We start from the raw sequence: 22,089 nt of genomic DNA, 5'->3' as shown, positions 1-22,089 counted from the left end.
GTCTCCAAAACCGAACGAACTCGGGGCTGCCTTTAGGACATGAAACGTCCTGGCTATTCCCACTGAAGATTCTGGCGGCAAAGGGTTTGGGATCCCGCCGAAACAGCTCCTGTGCCCGGCCATACTCCGCTCGTCGCTTCGCTTTGTTACTAACTGACCGCGTCCCATTTAGGTCGCGTGCGGGAGGACAAGGATTTCCCCGCTTAGCGGGAAGAACGTCCCGGAGCCAGGCCAATATGGCTTCCGAAACGTTCTCCCCGCCAAGCGCCCGACATGCGATGTCACAAAGTCGAGCACCATCATACCCGGTCCCCGTCCAGTCGACCCCTCCGACAAGATTTTCCAGAGCGAATCGAATCTCCCCGGGGGAAGAAGGTCAGTAGTTTCCTCATCGTCCCGCCGCGAAGGAATCGGCGCTCCTCTTCCTTCGGCTGACGGGGCTCACAGATCCATTGCTGGCTCCTTCAGGATTTCCTGAACGAAGCTCCAGTATTCGGGTGTATGCCACTTCCCTTTGACAGCATCCAGGGTCCTTCGGGGCACCAACGGAGCCAGATACTGGTTCATGAATGGTTCACCCCCTCGCCTGCCTCGCCATCAAATGAGTCTCCTCCAATGACCACTGGGCATGAACCCGTTCGATGTTAATAGCATTGTTGGCCTCAGCCGAGTGTGCTTTCTTGACGTGAAGTCCACGTCCGCTGGCGGTTATTAGCACTCTATCACAATGCGGACACTGAATACTGGGCGGCTCTCCTCCGACTCTCGCCGCCGTCTCGTTAGCAGGGGCCCCAGCCTGTGGGCCAAGGTTGAACATAGGATTCTTTCTTCTTACTGGGCATGCAATTAAATGTGGGCATATGGTCGTGAAGGGGTGCAAACCTAACACGCCGCCCGTAATCTCGTCCGTTAGCTAATGCCGACCCCGACTTGAGCAAGCCACCCTCCCTTTCCCTACACGCCGAAACCACTACTGAAGGCGTCAACTCCCGTCAACGGTTCTCCCATATTGCCGATCTCACCCAGCTCAGGGACCTATTGGCAAGATCGTCCGGCAGACGGGTCGCTAATCCGCTCCTTTCGGCTGAAGGGGAGATCATCACGGTCGTCCACAATTTCAGGGCGCCGCTCCCTCGCCCCAAGTCAACATTAAACTCAGCGCGGCCGGCGACACGAACAGGATTGGGAGGGACGCCGGCATCCATCAGTGCCGACCCCATTGCTTGGCGGGAGCACGAAGAGCTGGACGTAGGTGCTTCTACGCTCCCTTATCCGGCAAGGTTCTAATAAGAGAGTCATAGTTATTTCCGCGTAAATTATTTATTTATACATATATCTTCAAGCAATAACATTTTTTACCTTGAAATTATGCTCTAATTCATGTATTCTAGTGCATTTTGTAGTGTTTCTTGTCTACAATTTAGAATCTCCCAATTTCTCGCTGGACGAAGTATATATATTTAGGAATTTTTGATGTTACCTACATATGTGTACACTGATGGTAATTTACTAGGATGGTAGACCAATCAAATCTTAAGTACACAACGTTGCTGGTTGATTTTCGGGGATGAATGCAGTGTTGGTGGTTATTTGGTTTTGGCACTACTTATATGTATGTATGTACGATTTAAATTTCCCACTCAATCGATTTTCTAAAATATTCTCGAATGTTCGATTTACGTGCGCACGGCCCGCGGTGTTTCCGTATCCGCCGAAGAAAGACCCTCGGAAGGGGCAAAAGACATATAAGGGGGGAACCTGCGGATTTGCGACTCCCCAGCGTCAGGTCTTATCCGGACCGAACGCCGAGAGCGGATCAACATCCATATCGGTCCTGCTGCTCGTGGTCGTCCCCGAGGCTCTCCCGGAGGAACCACCGGACTTCGTGGTTATTCAGAGGCCTTCCCGGAAAAAGGGTGATATCCCTGTGCAGGGCGCCGACAGCGTAACTTCCCCAAGATCCACATTCAATTAGTTAAAGTTCGCCATCACCTTTTCCCGCATGAAAAATTGTTCATTTCCCGCCACTAAATTCGCCTTGGTTCAGTCGCAAAGTTTCATTACTTTTCTTTTACTCTTTTCTATCGGGTTACTATCTCATCTCGTCCTCGCTTGGAATCGAGCATCAACGCTAGTCGTTCCTTTTTGTAAAGTTTTTTTCCGAAAACTTCATTCCTAATTTTTTTGGAGGAGGGAGTCGAAGGACCTCCCGCAGATGCGGACGTCGGAAATTCGAGGCGCCCGTTTTTGAGGATCGACTTTCTCCTCCTTTTTTTTATATTTAATTTGATCGTTAAAGTGTTCGAAGCAATTAATTTTAATTTTTGGCTCAGAAAATTACCAGGCGGGTTATACTTTAATAATTTGTCAATAATTTGTCTATATCTAAGTAGAGCACTGAGCAGCTTTTTTTAACTGTAAGTTGGAGTCTAATAAACCATTGAAACTTATCCCAACTCGTAATATTCTCCCGAGCTCCGGGCAGTCTTCCTTCATCCTCCACTAGCTCGTCGCCGCATTCTCTGCGAGACCGTCTCGAAGCCTTTCACAAGTGAAAAAAATCGTTACGAAACTTAGCCTTCCCACGGGGAAAATTCTAAGAAAAAAAAAATAAACAAATACACATATCGTGCGTTCATTTAAATTTATCCTCAAAGTAGTGGTTGAAGACTCGATTGTGAACGCACTGTACGGATAAATAATTACAGATCAGCTGTTTGAGTCTAAGCCAACTTTGAGGATAAATTTAAATGAACGCACGATATAATCGATTCACGATGAATGTGGATAAGGGGTGGCTGTGATTTATTTTTATCATGTTAGATAAACTGATTCAATTTTATATTTTTTCCTGTCAGAAATATAACATGATTGTTCCGACATTCACATTTGAACAATGTTGTCTAATTTAATTTGATTAAAAAATTATTAATGGAAAACGGATGTATACAGGTTTCCATTAGCACCTATGTTATACATATAGCATTAATAAACCTTGCGCATTTGTTTTTATAAATATTCAAGTTCGAATATCAGAGGTATTTATACTCAAATTATGATTCAACTCTTGCTACGATGTTATCGGTTTCATCACATAATGTAACTTTCATTGAAACCAACCTAAACTAACAAAAAAGCTATCAATTCCTATTAGGGAATTTTATTTGTTCTGTAGTTACTACCAACAATGTTACCAGATGTCATAGCCACCCCTTATCCACATTCATCATGAATCGATTATACTCACATAATCACGAAAAAGACAGTAGGCGCTGTTTAGCTGGGGTGCAGTGTGCTGCATAATGTTAAGTGTGTATCAATAATTTTAGTTTCCGTCATAGGAAAAGTCAAAATTACCAAAATAATTTTGTTACGACAAAAAATTTCCATTAAACGATGCTACTTCCAATTTAAAAAGGACATACCAAATTTAAGATATCCGGCAATAATGTACAGTCGCGGCCGTTGAAAAGACAGGAAAGATTTAAACACTCTGTATAAATTCCGAAATTTGATTAGCGTAAACAGGATTTTCATCAAGGATTATAAAGTCAGTGTCAGTTTTTGACATATTAGGTGAGAATAGAGCGTAACTTTTGAAATGCCGCAATTACCTGATTTGCAAAAATTTGTTAGATTGAGGGACGGTGTGAATATAAGAGACATTGCGAGAGAAATTAATGTGGATAATGTTTGAGTGACATTTTGAGAAACGTCACTTTCAATACCATTTATAAAGCCAAAAGTTTGGCGTTGTCAAAGTGTCTGAGTTTTCAACGGCCGCGACTGTACCTATTCAGAAAATATAACCTTAAACTGAAAACAACCTAAGCTAACACAAAATGTGTCAATTTCCTTTCACCGAAGTACTGCCAACAAAAACACTAGATGGTCATGGGCAACTCGGTCCCAAAAAGATCGTGAACGCCTAATAAAAATATATTACAAAAATCGCTCTCACCACTTGTACAGTTGCGGCCAAATAAAACTGGACAGCAATTTTTTCTATTGTAAATCGGAATTAAACATTAAATCACCTGAAAAATCATCTCCTAGGAGATAACATAACATAACATCCGTCACTGTTATGTTGTGCCACAGGTATGGGTATCTGGTTACCAGAGAAACTTTCATTTTAAAAGCCTGAATTACCAAAATTTATAAAGATGACATAAAATGTCAATTTAATGGTCGCTTTTATTTGGCTGCAACTGTACTATTACGAGCAAAAAAAATGGGACATCAACATCACTGTCTTGACTTTTAATCTGAAATGACTCATATCTGTCTCTAACCCTACTTTGAATTGATTGACATTGTCATTAAGTATTGTAGGTTGTAGGGAATGATTGTAAGTAAGCACGTAGTGAATATTTATTTAATGCAAAGTTCCAATCAAAATTTACCTTTATCAAAAGAAGAGGGCACGTGGAAAAGGAAAATAGGAGTATAAAATAAATTTTTAAACTGTCAGCCAGAATAATGTCAAATTTCTATGAGAATCGCCCTCAAATGTCACATGATTTATATTGACAAATCACAACTCCGAATTGTTTGAATAGCAACCAATCACAATTTAATTAAGCGGAAATTTTCCCTAGGGACAATTTCCGATATAATTGACCTAGGGAAAAAATGTTTCGGGCGATTCTCTTCCGAATATACCTCGGGACAGATATATATCGCCAGAAATTTTTTCTTGCAGTCCAACACTCGTGTTTGTCGCTCAAAATTACCCTCGGGCTAGCGCCCTCGTGTAATTTTCTTGCTACAAACACTCGTGTGTCAGGACTGCTCGAAAAAATTTCCGGCAATATATCTGTCCCTTGGTATATTATATATGAAAATTGCCCTCAAATGTCACATGATTTATATTGACAAATCACAACTCCGAATTGTTTAAATAGCAACCAATCACAATTTAATTAACCCTAGGGAAAATTTCCGATATAATTGACCTAGGGAAAAAATGTTTCGGGCGATTCTCTTCCGAATATACCTCGGGACAGATATATATCGCCAGAAATTTTTTCTTGCAGTCCAACACTCGTGTTTGTCGCTCAAAATTACCCTCGGGCTAGCGCCCTCGTGTAATTTTCTTGCTACAAACACTCGTGTGTCAGGACTGCTCGAAAAAATTTCCGGCAATATATCTGTCCCTTGGTATATTATATATGAAAATTGCCCTCAAATGTCACATGATTTATATTGACAAATCACAACTCCGAATTGTTTAAATAGCAACCAATCACAATTTAATTAACCCTAGGGAAAATTTCCGATATAATTGACCTAGGGAAAAAATGTTTCGGGCGATTCTCTTCCGAATATACCTCGGGACAGATATATATCGCCAGAAATTTTTTCTTGCAGTCCAACACTCGTGTTTGTCGCTCAAAATTACCCTCGGGCTAGCGCCCTCGTGTAATTTTCTTGCTACAAACACTCGTGTGTGAGGACTGCTCGAAAAAATTTCCGGCAATATATCTGTCCCTTGGTATATTATATATGAGAATCGCCCTCAAATGTCACATCATTTATATTGACAAATCACAACTCCGAATTATTTGAATAGTAACCAATCACAATTTAATTAAGCGGAAATTTTCCCTAGGGAAAATTTCCGATATAATTTACCTAGGGAAAAGTTTTTTCGGGCGATTCTCTTCCGAATATACCTCGGGACAGATATATATCGCCAGAAATTTTTTCTTGCAGTCCAACACTCGTGTTTGTCGCTCAAAATTACCCTCGGACTGACGCCCTCGTGTAATTTTCTTGCTTTTACAAACACTCGTGTGTCAGGATTGCTCGAAAAAATTTCCGGCAATATATCTGTCCCTTGGTATATTATATATGACAATAATCAAAGCCAAAATGACAATAAAGCTTGAACTACATTCGAATCAAGTACATGTGTGGTGTGAATGTGATGTGAAAGTGTCAAAACGTGGCAATGATGGTAAAGCAATAATCTACATATAGAATATAGCCTAAAGAGAGTCCGTTTTGGCTCAGGGACGCGAGGGTCGCGAATTCGATTCCGACCCGGGGCAAAATTTAAAAAAAAAGGCTATATTCTATCTCGTGATTCGGAAGTCACGTTAAGCCGTTGGTCCCTGTCTATTGAGTGGGCCATCATGCTCCTCATAGATTTGTAAACCAGTCTTAGACTGTGAAACAATTTTTTTTTTATATTTTATAACGGAAATTAATATTTGTAAAGATGTAAAGTCTGTCTCAATTCTAAATTTCCACCAACACTGCATTCTACGTTGGAAATACAACCGGCAAACCTGTTTGGTGAAAAATGCGTCAGATTGTATTTGTTGTCGACCACGAGGACCTAAAGAAATTCATTACCAAATGCAAAAACATCCTCGCCAACTCCAACCCCGCGTATTGGCTAGATCAAATCGCGGCCCAGTTCCGGCTCGAACCAACTCGATGGTGGAGCTACGAAACGCCGTACGCACCATCACTCCACGACCTGGAGCAGGCCCTCATCAAGAGGTACGAGGACTTCGAGATCCTAACGCCTTCATCACAAAAAAAACTGCTCGCACCGCACATCACTAAGGCAGAATTCAACGGGTTTTGCCGAATGTGGTTGAGAGACGGCCACCATTTCCTCGAAGAACCACGTCATGCCGCAAATGACATGGTGCCATCAGCGGCGTTCGTCGGTGAGCCGACCCCGCGCCATCACGAACGACCACATCAACCACGTGACCAGTAGCCAGTCGAACACCAAACTTTAAATGAACCCCAAGACACAACGACTGGCGACGCAGCCGGAGTTCCTCCCCAAGAAGCCGGAGGCCCGCGCCACGCTCAGGACCTACACCTTGACCGGTGTACACAACCCCTCCTCGAGCACGAACGTGGAGAAGCAACGACCGCAGCCGTCTGACCAGAAGACCTACCTACAGAGCTAATCGACCAGAAACGCGACGGTGATCTTGAGATTCCAAACGCTGAACAACACCCGCAACAAAAACCCGCCGAACGTTCAGGCCAGCCTCAGCCCGAGCCCGAACGCTTCGAACCAAAGAAACCACCAGCAGAACCAGCCGAACGTTCAGGTCAGCCCGAGCCTGAGCCCGAACGCTTCGAACCAAAAACGCCACCCGAAAAACCACCTGCAGAACCAGCTGAACGATCTGGTAAGCAACTGGACGATGATCTTCAACTTCCAGCCGCCGAAACGACCGCTGAGAAACATCCGCAACGGCAAGGGAACTCGCACTTTCAACCGCTCTCCCATCAGAACCAGGTCCCGTTTCGGGCCCACTACAGAAAGTCGCGGCTGTGATCTCGACGCGATCTCACCAAGCAGACCGTCAACAGCAGCCACGACCACCACAACCACAACACGATCCAACACCTCGACGATGTCAACCACGATTCCCAACAGCACCCGGTGCACAACACGCGCAAGAAAAGCCACCACGAGAACAACCTCCTGATGCAGAACGTCGACATCAGCGCCGACTACTGCTGCCACAACAGGACCCAGCTGTTCAACAACGTCAACCATAACCCGCAGGACCTGCTGCTCATCACAATCAAAAACACCAGGTCCCGCCTCAACTGTGGCGTTCGCCGCAACCACAACATGATACAGCCCAGCAAATACGTCAACGACGACCCCCCGAACATGGTGTTCGTCAAGCTCCAAAACACCAAGTCGTCTTCCGCATCAGTTACGCCTACCTGGTGGAAACCGAGTACGGACGGTCGAAGCCATTACGTCGACCGTCTGAGGCCGGATAATCACCACCAACATCTCCTTCTGGAGGAGGGTAAATCTTCAGTGGCGCCCAACAGACAAAAAAAATTGTTGACAGTGCAGTTGTGAAGATTTCCATTAATAGAGAGATGGCGAGCAACATTAGGTGTCTAGTGTCTTTGCGAGGAGGGGCGATTGTTACCAGTAAGCGAGACGCTAGGCACCGATCAAGTAGCTGTCGCTGTCAAGTTGACTTTTCTAATTTTGTGTTGTTCGTTTTGTTTTTGTTCTTGTTGTTGATTTGAAAATAAAAAAACCTTCATTTTTCTTCGTTACTGAATTCGCTCAAAGCCGGGTCGGTCTCCATGGTTAACGGAGTTTATTCCTGGTTCTCCACGGGGCCCACGGTGCGACGGCTGGGTCCTGCTGCGGTCGTGGCCCCCTGGTCTTTTCCCGGATTCCTCCGGAGTTCTGGACAGTCCCCGTGGAAATGAGTCCCAGGACAGTAGCGGCACCTGGGTAGCGACTTTGTGGAAGTTGTCGCAGGTGGTACCGCCTTCTTCTGGTTAAGGAGCCTCTCGATGGTACCGGCCCCACGAGACAGTTCTTCCAGCGTCTGAGGTGATGCGAAGGCCGAGTACATCACCAACTCGTCCCTCAGCAGAGTGCGACAAGTGGCGACGAGCACTTTCTCCGTCATTGTGGGAAGGATTCTTGCGGCCAGGAGTTTCTTCTTCTGGAGGAACGTCTCCGTCGGCTCCTCCTCCGCTTGGCGAGTGCCGTAGAACTCGGCATGAAGGCGTACCACTTTATCGAGACCTCCGTAATTTTCAATCAAGCCCCGCTCCAGGTCTGGTAATGTGGGAAGGATGGCTCGGTTGATTGACCACCAGGATTCGGCGTTACCGCACAGCCGAGTGGCAACTCGGTCTCGCCATGACTCTGGGTCCGTCGCGGCGTGGCGTTCTCGGCATTTCTCTAAGAAGCGCTCCGGTTCCTCGTGTTCTAGACCAGAGAACTCTGGCAAAATTGGAAGTTCCGTCGATCTTGGAGCCACCAGACGAGACAGTACCTGGACAAGAGCCTCCATGTCGACGAGCGGACCTGTAGGTAACTGCGTTGGTGGTTCAACTTGAGGTTGGGCCGATGGTTCCCCGTCCGCGGGCTGATTTCTAGCTTGACAAGTGTTCCTGGTGACAACCATCTCAGGTTCGGGCTGGCGGGTGACTTCTTCTGAAGTTCTTCTACAGGCCCCACATTGGGCGCCAAAATTGCCACCGACCCGGCTTGAGCGAATTCAGTAACGAAGAAAAATGAAGGTTTTTTTAATTTTCAAATCAACAACAAGAACAAAAACAAAACGAACAACACGAAATTAGAAAAGTCAACTTGACAGCGACAGCTACTTGATCGGTGCCTAGCGTCTCGCTTACTGGTAACAATAGCAGCCTTCATATCCATTGTGACAAAATACTATTCTAGCTACGTTGCCGTTCCATTTTTAAGAAAAATTACAAGAATTTTAGATTTTTTTAATCCAAAAAAAAGCTATTCTTCAAAAAATTGTTTTACGTTATTATTTTCCAGAATCATCTACACCATAAATAACAATAAACACTGAACTTTTCACCCTGTATTTGAAGAAAACGCAGTTCAAATACTGCACCATCATACCAATATATCTTTGTGGGGGGGAATCCCATTTTTTTTTATTTCCATATTTAGACTACTGAAGTGATCACCTACAACGCTCTGAATTCGGAATTCGCGAATTTTGAGACACCCTGTACACTTGATTTAAAAAAAAAAATAGCGTACAAATGCTGAGAGCGATTGTTAGCTTTAAGAGACATTAGGTTAGGCAACTGTATTAGCTAGTAGGAGCAGTGCGGGTGGTATGTGTCTGCGACACAGGGCGAACCATCCCTACCCCTGTAGGAGGGAGAACCGCAGCTGGACGGTACAAGACCGGACTGCCCGGACTGCGGCCTCACAGACTAAAGATATATATTGGGTATATAGACAGCCCACTCCTGCCAATAACAACATAAGTGGGTTTAGTTCTACCTTCGGTCGCTTTTCGCGTGGTCGCTAGCGTCGCCAAGGTTCTGTAAAATCGCGCCAAATTTGATCTTTGTTTGAATGTCTGTTTTGTATGCAAATCTACAGTTTTACTCCGATTGTGATGAAATTTTGCACACTTGACCTTCAAAACAAGGGGAAAATTACTTTAAGCTGCGAGTAAAAGCTAGTATCAAAATAAAATAAAGAAAACAAAGAAATGTAGACAATAATTAGTATTGTTATAAAACCGTATTACAAATACAAGATACATAATACAATTAATATAAAAATATCGGTCTCGTTGGTACACATTTTAAATCGGATTCACCTCTACTTCAATCCGTCAGTTGAACGGCAACAGACAGGTCGGGACTCGGAAAATGGTCAGTTGGGACTATCTGGAGATTTGGATTGTGTTAGCGGTGTTGAGTAAAACGCAGTGCACCGGGAGCAACAGGAGTATATTGAATTATTCACAGACTACACTACATAACATTAAAGAACAGATACATGATATATGTGACAAAAGACAAGATGGCGTACGGCGTTACAATTATGGACGACTTCTTCGGTCATCAATCTCCGACCGCACATGCGCAGCGTCATCGTTTCGGTCGGTGTAACCGGACACTGTTTGGACGACAATACACCAGGGGCGGCGCGGGGATCGAGATTATATGCACTAACAGATTGTTCATCGAAATGTATATCACAAACCCGATAATATTTTTGCAGCCAGAATTTTAACCATCAGCTCTTCTCTGGCGATGGCAACTGCAACGCACCATTTTCTATACATTTATAACAAAGAAAATTTGCAGCTCTTATTACACATATTATTTAGTTGTTTTATATCACAACTATGATTTTAACCTCACAATTTACCAAATGTGTAACTAACAGCTCACACCTCTCCCCACAACTCAAGTCCAAATATGGTAAAGGTAACTGTAATTTTTACCGACACTAGCGCCACTGCAGCCTTTACGAACGGAGGTTAAACTAATCTCAACTTTACTTAAAATAGTGAGAGTGCACACCCCCTGTGCGGCCTTTTCCTCCAGCAGCGATCAGCAAGTGCAGACGAACTTTTGTGACCTCCCTCATTTTGCAATACATATCTTTACTAAAACTGTTCAAGAATTTCCTTAAATTCCCAATCACAACTGGAGCCGTCTGACAGGAGAGCAAAGGAAGACGAGCCCCAACACGATTTTTGTAATATTTTCCTAGTATAAATAGTACAGGGTCATTATAAATTATTGTCCCATCCCAGTAGGCGTTGATGACGTAGTTGAATGTGCCGCAAGCCTCATAACAAGAGTGAGGCTAGTATCGCCGATAGGTGACGTTACCCGCGGTAGTGGAAATCTGTCTACTAATTTGTCTAAGGTTGCGAGGCTGAGGGTACATTCAAAATTTGTTTGGGTTTTCAACGCCAACTGCGATGGGACAATCATTTACAATGACCTGTAGTTCGCTGATGATTCGGGCTTTTGTCACTTTAATGTAACCATGGAAACAAATCTAACATTACATGGAGAAATATTTATCATCTTGGTCTTGAGGCATTAATTTAGGTCTACATTTGACATGTGAACATCGTCGTCAAAGGCTAGACTGGTGCCGTGAGCGAATCAACTGGGAACTGGGATGCACAATGGAACATGGTCATCTTCACGGACGAATCCAGATTCTGGATGCATGACGGACGACAAAGAATCAGACGATTACGTGAAGAACGGCGCAATCCAACTTATTCTGCTGAACGGCATGTGGCTCGTACCGTAGGTGTAGGCAATAGCCAACCAAAAAGTACCATAGTACGTACGGCCCAGCAATTGAAAAAAATTGTGGGCCAATATACAAAATATGTTGTTGACGCATATTTGGAACTTCTTCTATTGATATAATTGAAACTAAACGAAAAACAGCAGCTGTCAGGCAATAGAGAAACAATTTTGGACCGCTAAACTGATGTAAGCAAGACTTGAGTCTGCCTAACCCCTAACTTGGGCTTGAGTCAAACTTGAGTGCTCGTCAATGCTCAAGTATTGTTTATAAAACAGAAATCGGAACTCAAGTCTGTCTCAAGATTGAGTCTAACTTAAGTTTGGACTATAAATACCGGCCTTAGTCGTTTTTATTTTTACACCGTGTGTACGGCGTACACACATATTTTATGCTTTTTAACTAATTTTACAACTCCTCGGTGATCACTCTACAATCCCGAAGAGTATTTTAGCCATTTTAATCTGTTTGTGGCGTCATCAGATTTTAATGTTATTGTGTTGTCAAGCTGTAAGTGTTGTGGCTGCGGCCACAAGGTTACGGCTGGAGCGCGAGTTAAGATGTGGAGCATGTATGGCGTGAAGCTAATATCTTGGCGGTGGAGCTGGGAAGGAAACATGTGTCCGTTTCCTCCCGGGCGGAGACCTTCACGTGGTTTCCCGTGGGCAGGAGACCCCTAGTGTGTACGGGGGTCCTTGGCTAGCTTCTGTAAACCTCCAGACCTAACTGGAGTAATTTTTCCACCCGTTAGTACGGACCCCCTTGAGCAGAATAGTATTGGTTAGCCCTGGGGGTCTCTAGGCTAAGAACTGCAGATAAGTGAGCATGAGTGAGGAATTAGTTGAGCTACAAGGTATTTGTTGCGAGGACCGTACAAAAAAAACTGACCAACAGCCTCAAGCCGGTACCGCACTGTTTGCTAATCGGTGACACCGACAACATTATACTATGAAAGTGTGGGTTAGCCATAGTAACCTCTTGCCTTGGTCGCCACGTTCACCGGATTTGTCACCCATCGAACCCGTTCAAAAAACTACTTTTGAAAGAGTACATTAGCGGTGCCATTGCCCTAATTGAACAACAACACGAATCCGACCAGTACATTTACGTATATTTGATTGTTTTGCAGCATATCTGGTTCTATAAAATGCAATTTTACTACATTTATAAAATGCATGTAAGACCTGTTTTTGAGGACCTTTTTTTCAATAAAACTGGGTGTTAATTCGTAGATGGTAATTTATTTTAAAATTGCTCGTACATCATAAAAAAAACATTTCGGAAAATATACGCGTGAGGACCTTTGCAAATAAAAAGAATGTCAATAATCAGTGTGTAATATGTATGACAGAGACAGAAACGAATGGAGAAAATTTGTTTCTTCCCTATGTCCCAGCCGGGAATAAAGGGCTTAATATATAATATATATATATATAATATGTATGACTGCCACTTAACCTATTTACGTTGCGTTAATGTTGCTTACAAACTTATAACCAATGTCTTTTGCAAAATTAGTTTAGTATAACGGTCCTTAATGAGTCCTCCGGCCTGATCTCTAGGAAAGCGATGGTGCCGTCGTTGAAATCAAATGAGACGCCACCGTCCACCACCAAACTGGCCTCGTAGCAATTTGACTTGATCTCTAACTTCGACACGAAATCCCTCGACTTGATACCCTTCGGGTGCGGCCACACTCCCGCAGATATCAAATCCCTGATAGTGTAACTCATACGTTTATCGTCTGAAAAGAGACGTGAAAAGCTTCGTTTTAGATCCTGTTGTCTACTTTACCGGCCCTGAAGATGAGATCTCTGTTGTATACGTCGGCGATCTGCGCCGCCAACACTTCTCTGTCTTCGGAGGAATGAACGTCGACGAGTTTCAAGAGCTCCGCCACGCTCTGGACAGGCAACCGATTTATGCTCAGGTGCCAGGAGGTGGAGCCCGTCCCCGTGCAGATGCACACTCCGGAGCATTTGAGGCTTGTCTGCTCGATGGAGCCGTTCAGTCTCATCTGTAAGTGGGAAACTCGCGACGAAATCGACTCGCCTACAAAGACCTACAAGGGGTTTATGGCTCGAGACGCCGATTAAGATGTTACTCGTACCTCGTTCAGGGCCAATACTGGTAGCACTTTCCCGTCTGGGTCTACTTTGCTAAACGGGGTGTGGGCATCACATTTTACGTCGATTTCGTGTAGACACTTTGGAATTATCTCGCCTTTCTGACTTATCAATTTTATCCGTATTCGGCTGCGTAACAGCCACTCGAAGTCTCCCTGAAAGATGATCAAGTACAGGAAAGAATTATCATTTAAAAAAATATAATTTGTCCAATAAAGCTTCGCGAGATGGAAGTCATTTAAGGCGAAACGTTTAATGTCGTCGAATCAGGACTGTGTTGGCGTGTTTTGCTGAATAAAACATTCATATTTTGTTAATAAATTTCAGTTGTTATGTATTGCCTGTATGTACAGGGTTTTCACCAGTGATAACGAGCCCCACGGAATTAAAAATGTAACCCACAATACATTTGCAAAGCAAACCCGGATATTATCGCCGTTCATATCCAGATTTGCTTGGTTAATGTATTGTGGGTTGCATTTTCAATTCCATCGGGCTCATTATCATACTTCAATGCGCTTCCACGGAATAAAACGTGTTTTTGAAAAATCTTTTTAAAACGTTTACGAAAATTCAACACGGTTGTTTTATGCTATTTAGTAGTGCCGAATCATACTATCTAAGGCTGTTCCTTGTTCATGTTAATCTTTGAAATTCTGGATGAAGTTGTAACTAGGTATTTGTGTCCGGTTATATTGGAGAATTTAATTTTGGGTAATTGTTCACTTTAACTACTTCTGGAATTTTCGCGTTTTTTCTGGCTAGACAGCCTCAGGGCGTCCTCCTAGATCGTGTCCCACCATTCAAACCTTGTGCAAAGCAAATGCCTTTTTTTTCTCTCTTGTTGTGTTTCAAGGTCGCGTCAAGTCTTAGTATAACTAAAGGGTAAGGAAAATCTTCATTTACACAAGGTTTGACTGGTGGGAAACGATGTAGGAGGACGTCCTGAGGCTGTCTAGCCAGAAAAAACGAGAAAATTCCAGAAGTAGTTAAAGTGAACAATTACCTAATTTTGTATATAAAATGTTAAATTTTCATGTCATATATTTATTATCAAGATGGATGTAATTAAGGTTCCTTACAAGAAAATTATTTTTCGGATTTCGTTAGTAGGCAACACATAATACAGGAGATGACCGCAATCGGTGAATCTGTTTATAATCCAGAGATTTTGGTTGACTTTACCAGCCTAGGTAATTGGATTCCAGGTAATGTAACGGTCAGCTATGTACATATAAATGCTTTGGTTTGGTTACTAATAGCTATGTACCTACCTATTATACCAACATTGGTATTGATCTCAATTCGGTTTTTCTTAATTAGAGATCTATATCTCCAGTAAATGTGTACGGACTTATAATGTGTCTAAATTTGTACTAGAATAACTTTTAAAGTTCACATACTACATTAATAGTAGGTAAATAATAAAATATTCCCTGTTCCATTAGAATGTCTTCCGTAATTTCTTCAATAAAATTGGAGAAATTGCAAAAACCCTCAGAGTTGATCTTAACGTTAGAAATTTCTTCCTGATTAATATTTTAAAAGTTATGAGAGCAGTAGTCAGAGCTAATAAATTTCGCAAAAATGAAAATGTTTATGCAGGGTTATTTTTTGCGCACCATTTATGAGAATATATAAGAATAATTTCCGTCTTTTCATTTTTGTGTACATTATGAAAAAAGTCTTGAAAAATTATGATTAGCTAAAAATGTGAAAACTGGCAAGACAAATAATACTGACAAGACTGTTGTGATGGCAATGTAGGAATTTACACAAAAAGATTTGCGGGTTTACAATTTCAAATTTTTGGAAGTACATAGTTGGTTAAGAAGAAAATTTGGATTGGATTGGAGTGTTGATTTAGATTAGGGTGGCAAATGAAATTAATTTCCCAGATACGGTCGTCGCTGAATCTGAAGAAACAAAACGTACATACATTTTTACATAATTTACATAGATTAGCTGATATCGCAAAAATCACTTCGGGGTAAAGTAAAATGCCAGTCTCGAATGGCACAAAGAACGAAATTGCACTTTAAGAGCAAGTCGTTTTGGAAAAGTGTACAAAATAAAGTTATAGCATAAAGCAGAGTAAAAAAAAGACATTTTATGCATGCATTCCATACAACATACTTTCTACGACTGTCTCGAATCAGAAAATTATTCAAAGACAAGATACAAATCTAAAGTTTGACGTTTCTAAAGCCAAGATCGCGAGACGTTGTGTTCAGCGAATCGGTACGAATCGGCCACTTCAGTGATTGTATTTCCACAACGCCAAAGTGAAAATTGTGTCACTCTGGGGTGTCATTAGACACCCTTGGCACTTTCTAAACATTTTTCACTTTCTTGACTATTACCATAAATAAGTGTTTTATGGACTAAAAATGGTGAAATATAGTAACAGTCGTAAAAAAAATAAATTACTTATTGGGGTATCTGTTTGCTTTCGGATACAGTCTATTAGGGAAAATCAGTTTTGTACATTAGACCTTGACATTGATAACTATTTCATTTCGTTAAAGTCAGGACTATAAAATAGTACCTGAATGAGTTGTATCATCAGCGAAAAGTATAAAATTTGTGTTGCTAATGCAGTTAGAAACATTATTGAGAAAATCAAGAATTACACTGAAGCAAAAAGTGAATACCATACTTCTTAACATGTTGTTTAATTAACACCGATTGTGCCAAACAAATTGTTGTCTATCTTTCAAATAACTGAAACTTTAGTATCTGTGTTTTCAAAAGTAGGTAGCTACTTACGTTAGAGAAAAAAATTCCATAAACGGATATAAATATGCAGTTAATATTAATTTAGCATCAATTTGTTCACTTAAAACGTGCGCTTAGATTTGCCTCAACAGTTTAGTTTTAACTTTACCTTTTGCAATTTTTCTACGGCTTTGCTTATATTCGCCGAATATTTCTTAGGCAGACAGAGGTGCCCTTCTGATCGATTAGGGTCCGAATTGAACCCAATCACGGGCTTTGTACTATTTCTTATTTTACTTGAAGCTAACAAAAACGTGCCGTCACCGCCAGTCGGAACAATCACATCTGCCCAGTTGACCTTTTCCTGAGTGTAGTTAAACCTGGAACACACTTTCATCACAATCTAAAATTCACGTCTTCTCTCTTTCACCTGTTCACCACCTCCACATCTATCCCCATTTTCCTCAAAGTGTTGACTACATTGGTTTCGAATTTTTTATGCAACACGTGACAATGAATCAGTCTTTCGAAATCGGTCCCTCTGCTCCTGAGTTCTTTTTCGAGCTCATCGTCATTGGCGCTGTTGGATTTCCGCCTCTCGAACTCGTATCGGGACAGCTTCGACAAAATCAGTACTTTGTCGATTTTTATCGAGTTATTGAATTGCTTCTCGGGTGCGGTAGCCACATTTTTTAAGCCTGGAATTATTTTTAAAAATATTAAATAAACTTCGAGCGATTATAAATCGTAGTAGACATGTGTGGGTGGAGACAAGTAAATATTGCGATTAGAAGAATATTTTAGAGTGTTTATATTTTTTCGGGCGCGCAGACTGCACCACACTTTTTCATCGTAATAATAAAGTAGTCTTTTTATCGTTGAATGACGCAACAGATATTGATTGCTGCACCTAGATTACTAAATGATGCAACATTCTGAAGTAAAAATTTACGTTCGTTAGGTACCTACCTGTGAGACAATTGATTAAACAAACATCGAAACATGAAGAATTAAAAAAAAAAAAATTACAAACAAAACGCGAGGCGAACGAAAGTCATGTCCTTGATTTGTTTAGCTTTAATAAAAACTGTCAATGTCTAGAAATGCAATTCAGACCATTCAACTTCATTCAACATCTTTTAGATGTTCTTATCGGACAAGGGATTGTGTTAGGGAAATTTACCAGAAAATTAATCTTAAACAATATTTAGGTATTCCTTATCTTTTCCATTTTACTATTAACATTAGATAAACTGTACTTCTATGTATATAAGACAAACAATCAAATACTCATATGTAGGTACCCATTACGAGTAAATTAAATAAAGAAATTTAATTTGTTTTAAATAATTATGTACTTGAATTAGACCTTGCACATATTCACGAGTATTCATACACTTCACATTTTTATTACCTTTGCCTGTAAAGTCATTCCACAAAGCAAATCATCATTTTGAAAACCATTACAAGAATTATTCGTTTAAGTACATTTTATTTAAAAAAAAGTCAGCTTGAGAAAAATTAATAAGAAAGCTTTAAACTGTAGGTACTTATTGAACTATTTTTTTTCACTGTTAAAACTGTGTGGATTTAAACAAGGTGACGCCACATCTGACTTAAAACAGTCTCTGCATGACCAAAAAAAGAACGAATTTTGAGATAATATAAAAATTCAAATATTCAGTGATGCAATTGACTCTTATAGCTAAATCGGGGTTTACACAATTAAATAATTTAGGCAAATCGATTTGTGCATTTCAGTCTGTTCTTGTTTGAAAAGTAGCTGAGGTGGTTGCAGATAGATAACTGAGTGTGTACACGCTTTTCAGATTTAATGCATTTAGGGCCAGTTTATAGAAAGAAAATTAAATATTTGCAAACGCAAACATAACAAATATCGTTCAATTATTTCGTCAAACTACATATTTAAAGGTTTAGCCTTTGAAACCTTAGGCCCTTGGTGCCAAGAAACAATAGATTTCATTAATGTCATCGGAGACCGACTTATCGCGGAATCAGGGGATTCAAAATCTAAGAAATTCCTTTTTGAGAGGATTTCCCTTGCCATTCAACGTGGAAACGCTGCAAGCATTCGGGGCACTTTTCCAGATTCCGCATTATTATCGGAAATTTTCGCATTGTAAATTAAAAATGTTATTTTATGTTAAATTTTAATAAATAATTAGTTAATATTTAATTCGAATTAAATTTTAATGCTCGATTAACCTATGAATCCGAAACTTCGATTGGTTCAATCTGATCACGTGTTCAGTTAATTTCGCTTCTGTCACCTGGTCCTTAGTGTTTTAGATATACAGTAAAATGTTTATCGATCGTTATTTGTAAATATTTAAATTTCGCCGCGGCAAGTATAGTAAACAGATTTCCACTACCGCCAGTATTGCCACCTATCGGCGATACTAGTCTCAGTCTCACTCATGTTATGAGGCTTCCGGCACATTCAACTACGCCACCAACGCCTACTGCGATGGGACAATCATTTATAATGACCCTGTACAAGTACCTAAACATAACTTTCAGAGTTTAGTTTAAAGTCACGTCTTTGCTTTATTCGATGTATGTAACTGCAAGTCCAAAGTGCCATTTTTGTGGGACATGCGAAAGCAATATTCTAACTGCTCCAAACATTTTTTGAAGAGTACAACATTAAAATTTAGAAAAATATTATATTATTATTACTTTTTTCATTATTTATTACTCTATGCCCCAAAATTCGCGGAACAGTTTAGCAGTACTATTACGATCATAAAATTTTGGACATCAAACTTCTGTCACATTAAAAAAAATACTTTAAATCATGCTTTATTGAAACTGTCACATGAAAGATGAAATTGTTGTCAATTTGACACCGGTTTAAAATATAATTTTTTTAATATGCGAGTACATTTGGGTATTTGTTTTATATTTTTTATTAATTAAAACCTCGTTCTATTCCATTTGTCTGATTTTTACAACTTTTTGAATATTTTCTCGGTAAATCTGACATTCACATTTTCAAAATTGACACAATCAAAATTGAGGTTATTAATACATAAGGGTCGTTTTAGAATGTATGACAGCACGATGACATTAGTGTCCAACATTTTTTGATCGCAATAGTACGTTGTTAAATAGTCATTAAAATATCTCCTTTTTTTGTAGAAGATATGGACCTATTTGTTACTCTAAATATGGCAACACTTGAAAACATTCTATGTAGGTGCAGCCGGTTGCAAAAAAATCGAGTACATCAAATTTTTTATAGATTAATTCATCCTTCTTGTTGTCAATTTTGATGTTATTGAGACAAGCAAAATGTCAAAATTTTTCATTTCTTACGTCAGACAGAATGACATTCCTGTGTCAGACATAACCTATTTGAAAAAATATGCTATTAAAAGTCAGAAAAACCTGATTTATATCTGTTAAAAATAGGAAAATGCAGTGCTCTTGATTTTTATGATGTACCTACTCGATTTTTGTGCAACCGACTGTATCCCAATAGGCTGCAAATATTGCATTTTTGTTGTATCATGGAAAAGCTGGAAATAATAAAGTACTTAAATCATTGCAAACCTGATCACAATCATTCAGAATTATTATAGCATTGGCTAGTAAAAGACAAACAGTCAAAATTCTTTCTTAATAGGTATTTAAAATAAACGAGATCAAAATTGCACCTTTTGAGCCCCCATATCTTCAAATCTTAAAGACATAGATTTTTTAAATTATTTTTCTCATAATTGTCTAACGTAATTTGACATTGCCCCACTGAGTTGTTCCGTGAATTTTGGGGCACCCAGTAGATAAAATACAAGTTTCTGATGTTGATCGTTAGGCAATCAGTGAAGGAAACATTTGGGGTTGCTAGCTAAACGCATTGGGCCGTATGATTTCCCTTTCGTTAAGCCTTTCATTAGCTAAATAATTGATTAGACAAAGTGAGAGTATTTGCCAAGCACTATGTTAGACAGAGACAAAACAATATTTAAGGACGTTCTTTAACTTTAATGAAAGGGAAATCATACGGCCCATTGGCATTAGTATTCAACTGTCCCAACTTTCTCCCTCACAGTCACAAACATTTATTACTTTCCCTTCTGCTGACCGTTCACTTAACAGGTAAAATCTTATTGAATGTTGAAAAAATAAAACAGACAAAATAACTATGATGAAAACTAACGTTATGTTCATTTCGATCCCCAAAGTAAAGTGAAATATATACATTCAAACCGTAAATTTTGCTTCGGCATGGTACCGGGTGATCAAGAAGAACTGTTTAAGTTGGCAATACAATTAAGCATATTTTTTTATTCGGCTATTTACAACACTGCATACTGCAACCGGATATGTTTTTTGGATTTATTTGACATATTTCTGACGTAGCATTAATAACGACAAAATGGTAGGTCATCAGAGTAAAAATTAACGACAAAAAGAAATCAAAGTCGGAATTCGGAATAATAATCTAAAAATTAACTAAAGGAAATTCTCGAAGTGCTCCCCATTTTGCTCTAAACATAAATTAACTCTTCTCTCGAACGATTCACCAGCATGTTTAATTTAATATTTGAAATGTCAAATTTGACTTGTCACTGATGCGGCTATCAGTGTGAAGCATTGTGAAGCAGTCAACAACCGGAAGTTACTCCAGTTGTACTATTTAAAAATAAAATTCAGCATTACCAACTTAAACAGTCCTTCTTGATCACCCCGTAGTTGTTCGTTGTGTAATGCACATACCGCATTATTTATGACATACCCATTTTGACTAGGTACTTTAATGTAATCTTAATAGAGAAAAATATTTGCAAAACTTTCGACATGTAGAAAACTAATCATCCACGAATCTTAATTTACTCCCGAACGGCACAGATTCTATAAATAATGGATAAATTGAGAGTTTATACATCTTTTTCCCACATTTCTTGTGGTTTTCAGAAATTGTAATTTAAATACAGCGAAAAACAAAATTTTATAATCATAATTGTATTGGGTCAAAAACTGTCCAAAAATTTCTGTGGTAAACAGCCCTTAACGCAAACACTTGACCTACCCACGTCGGCAGCCATTTTCCATTTTACCAGTCATATTATCATTTTCGAGGCCAGTTTACTCCAGAAAAAGAAGAAAGTTTATCGGGTAAAGAGTGAATTTTGCGGATTTGAATGGTCCATCAACGTTTTAAATTTGAAAAAGTGGCGGGCTGCACACAATTCGTCGCGCTCTTGTTGCGTAACAACAACGCCACGCATGCCTTCGTCGAATGTCATTCGCGACAAATTGACAGATTGCAGTAAACAAAGTTTTTCAATAATAATTTTCGCGAAGAAATAGGGTCCCTTACCTAGAATAATATCCTTAAATGAAGTCCGTGGTTTGAACATCGGATCGTTTTCGGTTTGTATCGCTCAAATCACATGTAAAACCGTTATTTCAATAGAATCGAGTGGTGGGTATAGGTTAGGAGCGTATTGCGTTGAACTTTGCACCAGCTGTTAAAAATCCCTTATCAGCGATTTCACAACGACGATTTTTGCTTTATACTTTCACGATTAGGAACCAACTTTCGCCGACAGACCGACCGCATCTTCAGCTTTGACCAGAATGGCTTTGAGATTTACAAAATACTAACAAGAGGTCGCGCTGGTTGCATAG

The 22,089-nt window shown here is 40.3% G+C and overlaps 2 protein-coding genes and 1 long non-coding RNA gene across 3 annotated transcripts; 1 reads left to right on the top strand and 2 right to left on the bottom strand.

The window, feature by feature from the left end:
* The first annotated feature begins 6,761 nt into the window (after positions 1–6,761).
* On the top strand, positions 6,762–7,861 carry LOC138123308 (probable serine/threonine-protein kinase samkC). The gene is made up of 3 exons (XM_069037948.1): positions 6,762–6,884; positions 6,947–7,276; positions 7,340–7,861. The coding sequence occupies exons 1-3, from the start codon at positions 6,762–6,764 to the stop codon at positions 7,859–7,861; spliced, it is 975 nt and encodes a 324-aa protein (XP_068894049.1).
* Positions 7,862–10,014: 2,153 nt separating this feature from the next.
* Positions 10,015–10,836, bottom strand: LOC138124623 (uncharacterized). Its single transcript, XR_011157224.1, has 2 exons — positions 10,628–10,836; positions 10,015–10,570 (listed from the first exon to the last, which is right to left on the bottom strand). It is a non-coding gene; the product is annotated as an uncharacterized lncRNA (long non-coding RNA).
* Positions 10,837–12,808: 1,972 nt separating this feature from the next.
* Nadk2 (NAD kinase 2, mitochondrial) lies at positions 12,809–22,018 on the bottom strand. Its single transcript, XM_069039650.1, has 7 exons — positions 21,779–22,018; positions 16,862–17,129; positions 16,601–16,811; positions 13,698–13,868; positions 13,382–13,649; positions 13,035–13,331; positions 12,809–12,936 (listed from the first exon to the last, which is right to left on the bottom strand). Exons 1-6 carry the CDS (start codon positions 21,816–21,818, stop codon positions 13,102–13,104), a joined length of 1,188 nt encoding a protein of 395 aa, XP_068895751.1. The 5' UTR covers positions 21,819–22,018; the 3' UTR covers positions 12,809–12,936; positions 13,035–13,101.
* Positions 22,019–22,089: the final 71 nt, after the last annotated feature.

The sequence above is a fragment of the Tenebrio molitor genome, chromosome 2, assembly GCF_963966145.1.
Source record: "Tenebrio molitor chromosome 2, icTenMoli1.1, whole genome shotgun sequence".
NCBI lineage: Eukaryota > Metazoa > Arthropoda > Insecta > Coleoptera > Tenebrionidae > Tenebrio > Tenebrio molitor.
This window is presented reverse-complemented; position numbering and strand designations above follow the sequence as displayed.

Bases quoted from the DNA above. Each gene is read 5' to 3' on its own strand.
- LOC138123308 (XM_069037948.1), top strand. From the start codon at position 6,762: ATGAACCCCAAGACACAACGACTGGCGACGCAGCCGGAGTTCCTCCCC. The intron at 6,885-6,946 runs GTGGAGAAGCAA...CTAATCGACCAG, and splicing joins ACCCCTCCTCGAGCACGAAC to AAACGCGACGGTGATCTTGA. The intron at 7,277-7,339 runs GTCCCGTTTCGG...CTCACCAAGCAG, and splicing joins CGCTCTCCCATCAGAACCAG to ACCGTCAACAGCAGCCACGA.
- Nadk2 (XM_069039650.1), bottom strand. From the start codon at position 21,818: ATGTTCAAACCACGGACTTCATTTAAGGATATTATTCTAG. The intron at 13,869-16,600 runs GTAAAGTTAAAA...ATCATCTTTCAG, and splicing joins CCGTAGAAAAATTGCAAAAG to GGAGACTTCGAGTGGCTGTT. The intron at 13,650-13,697 runs GTACGAGTAACA...AACCCCTTGTAG, and splicing joins CAGTATTGGCCCTGAACGAG to GTCTTTGTAGGCGAGTCGAT.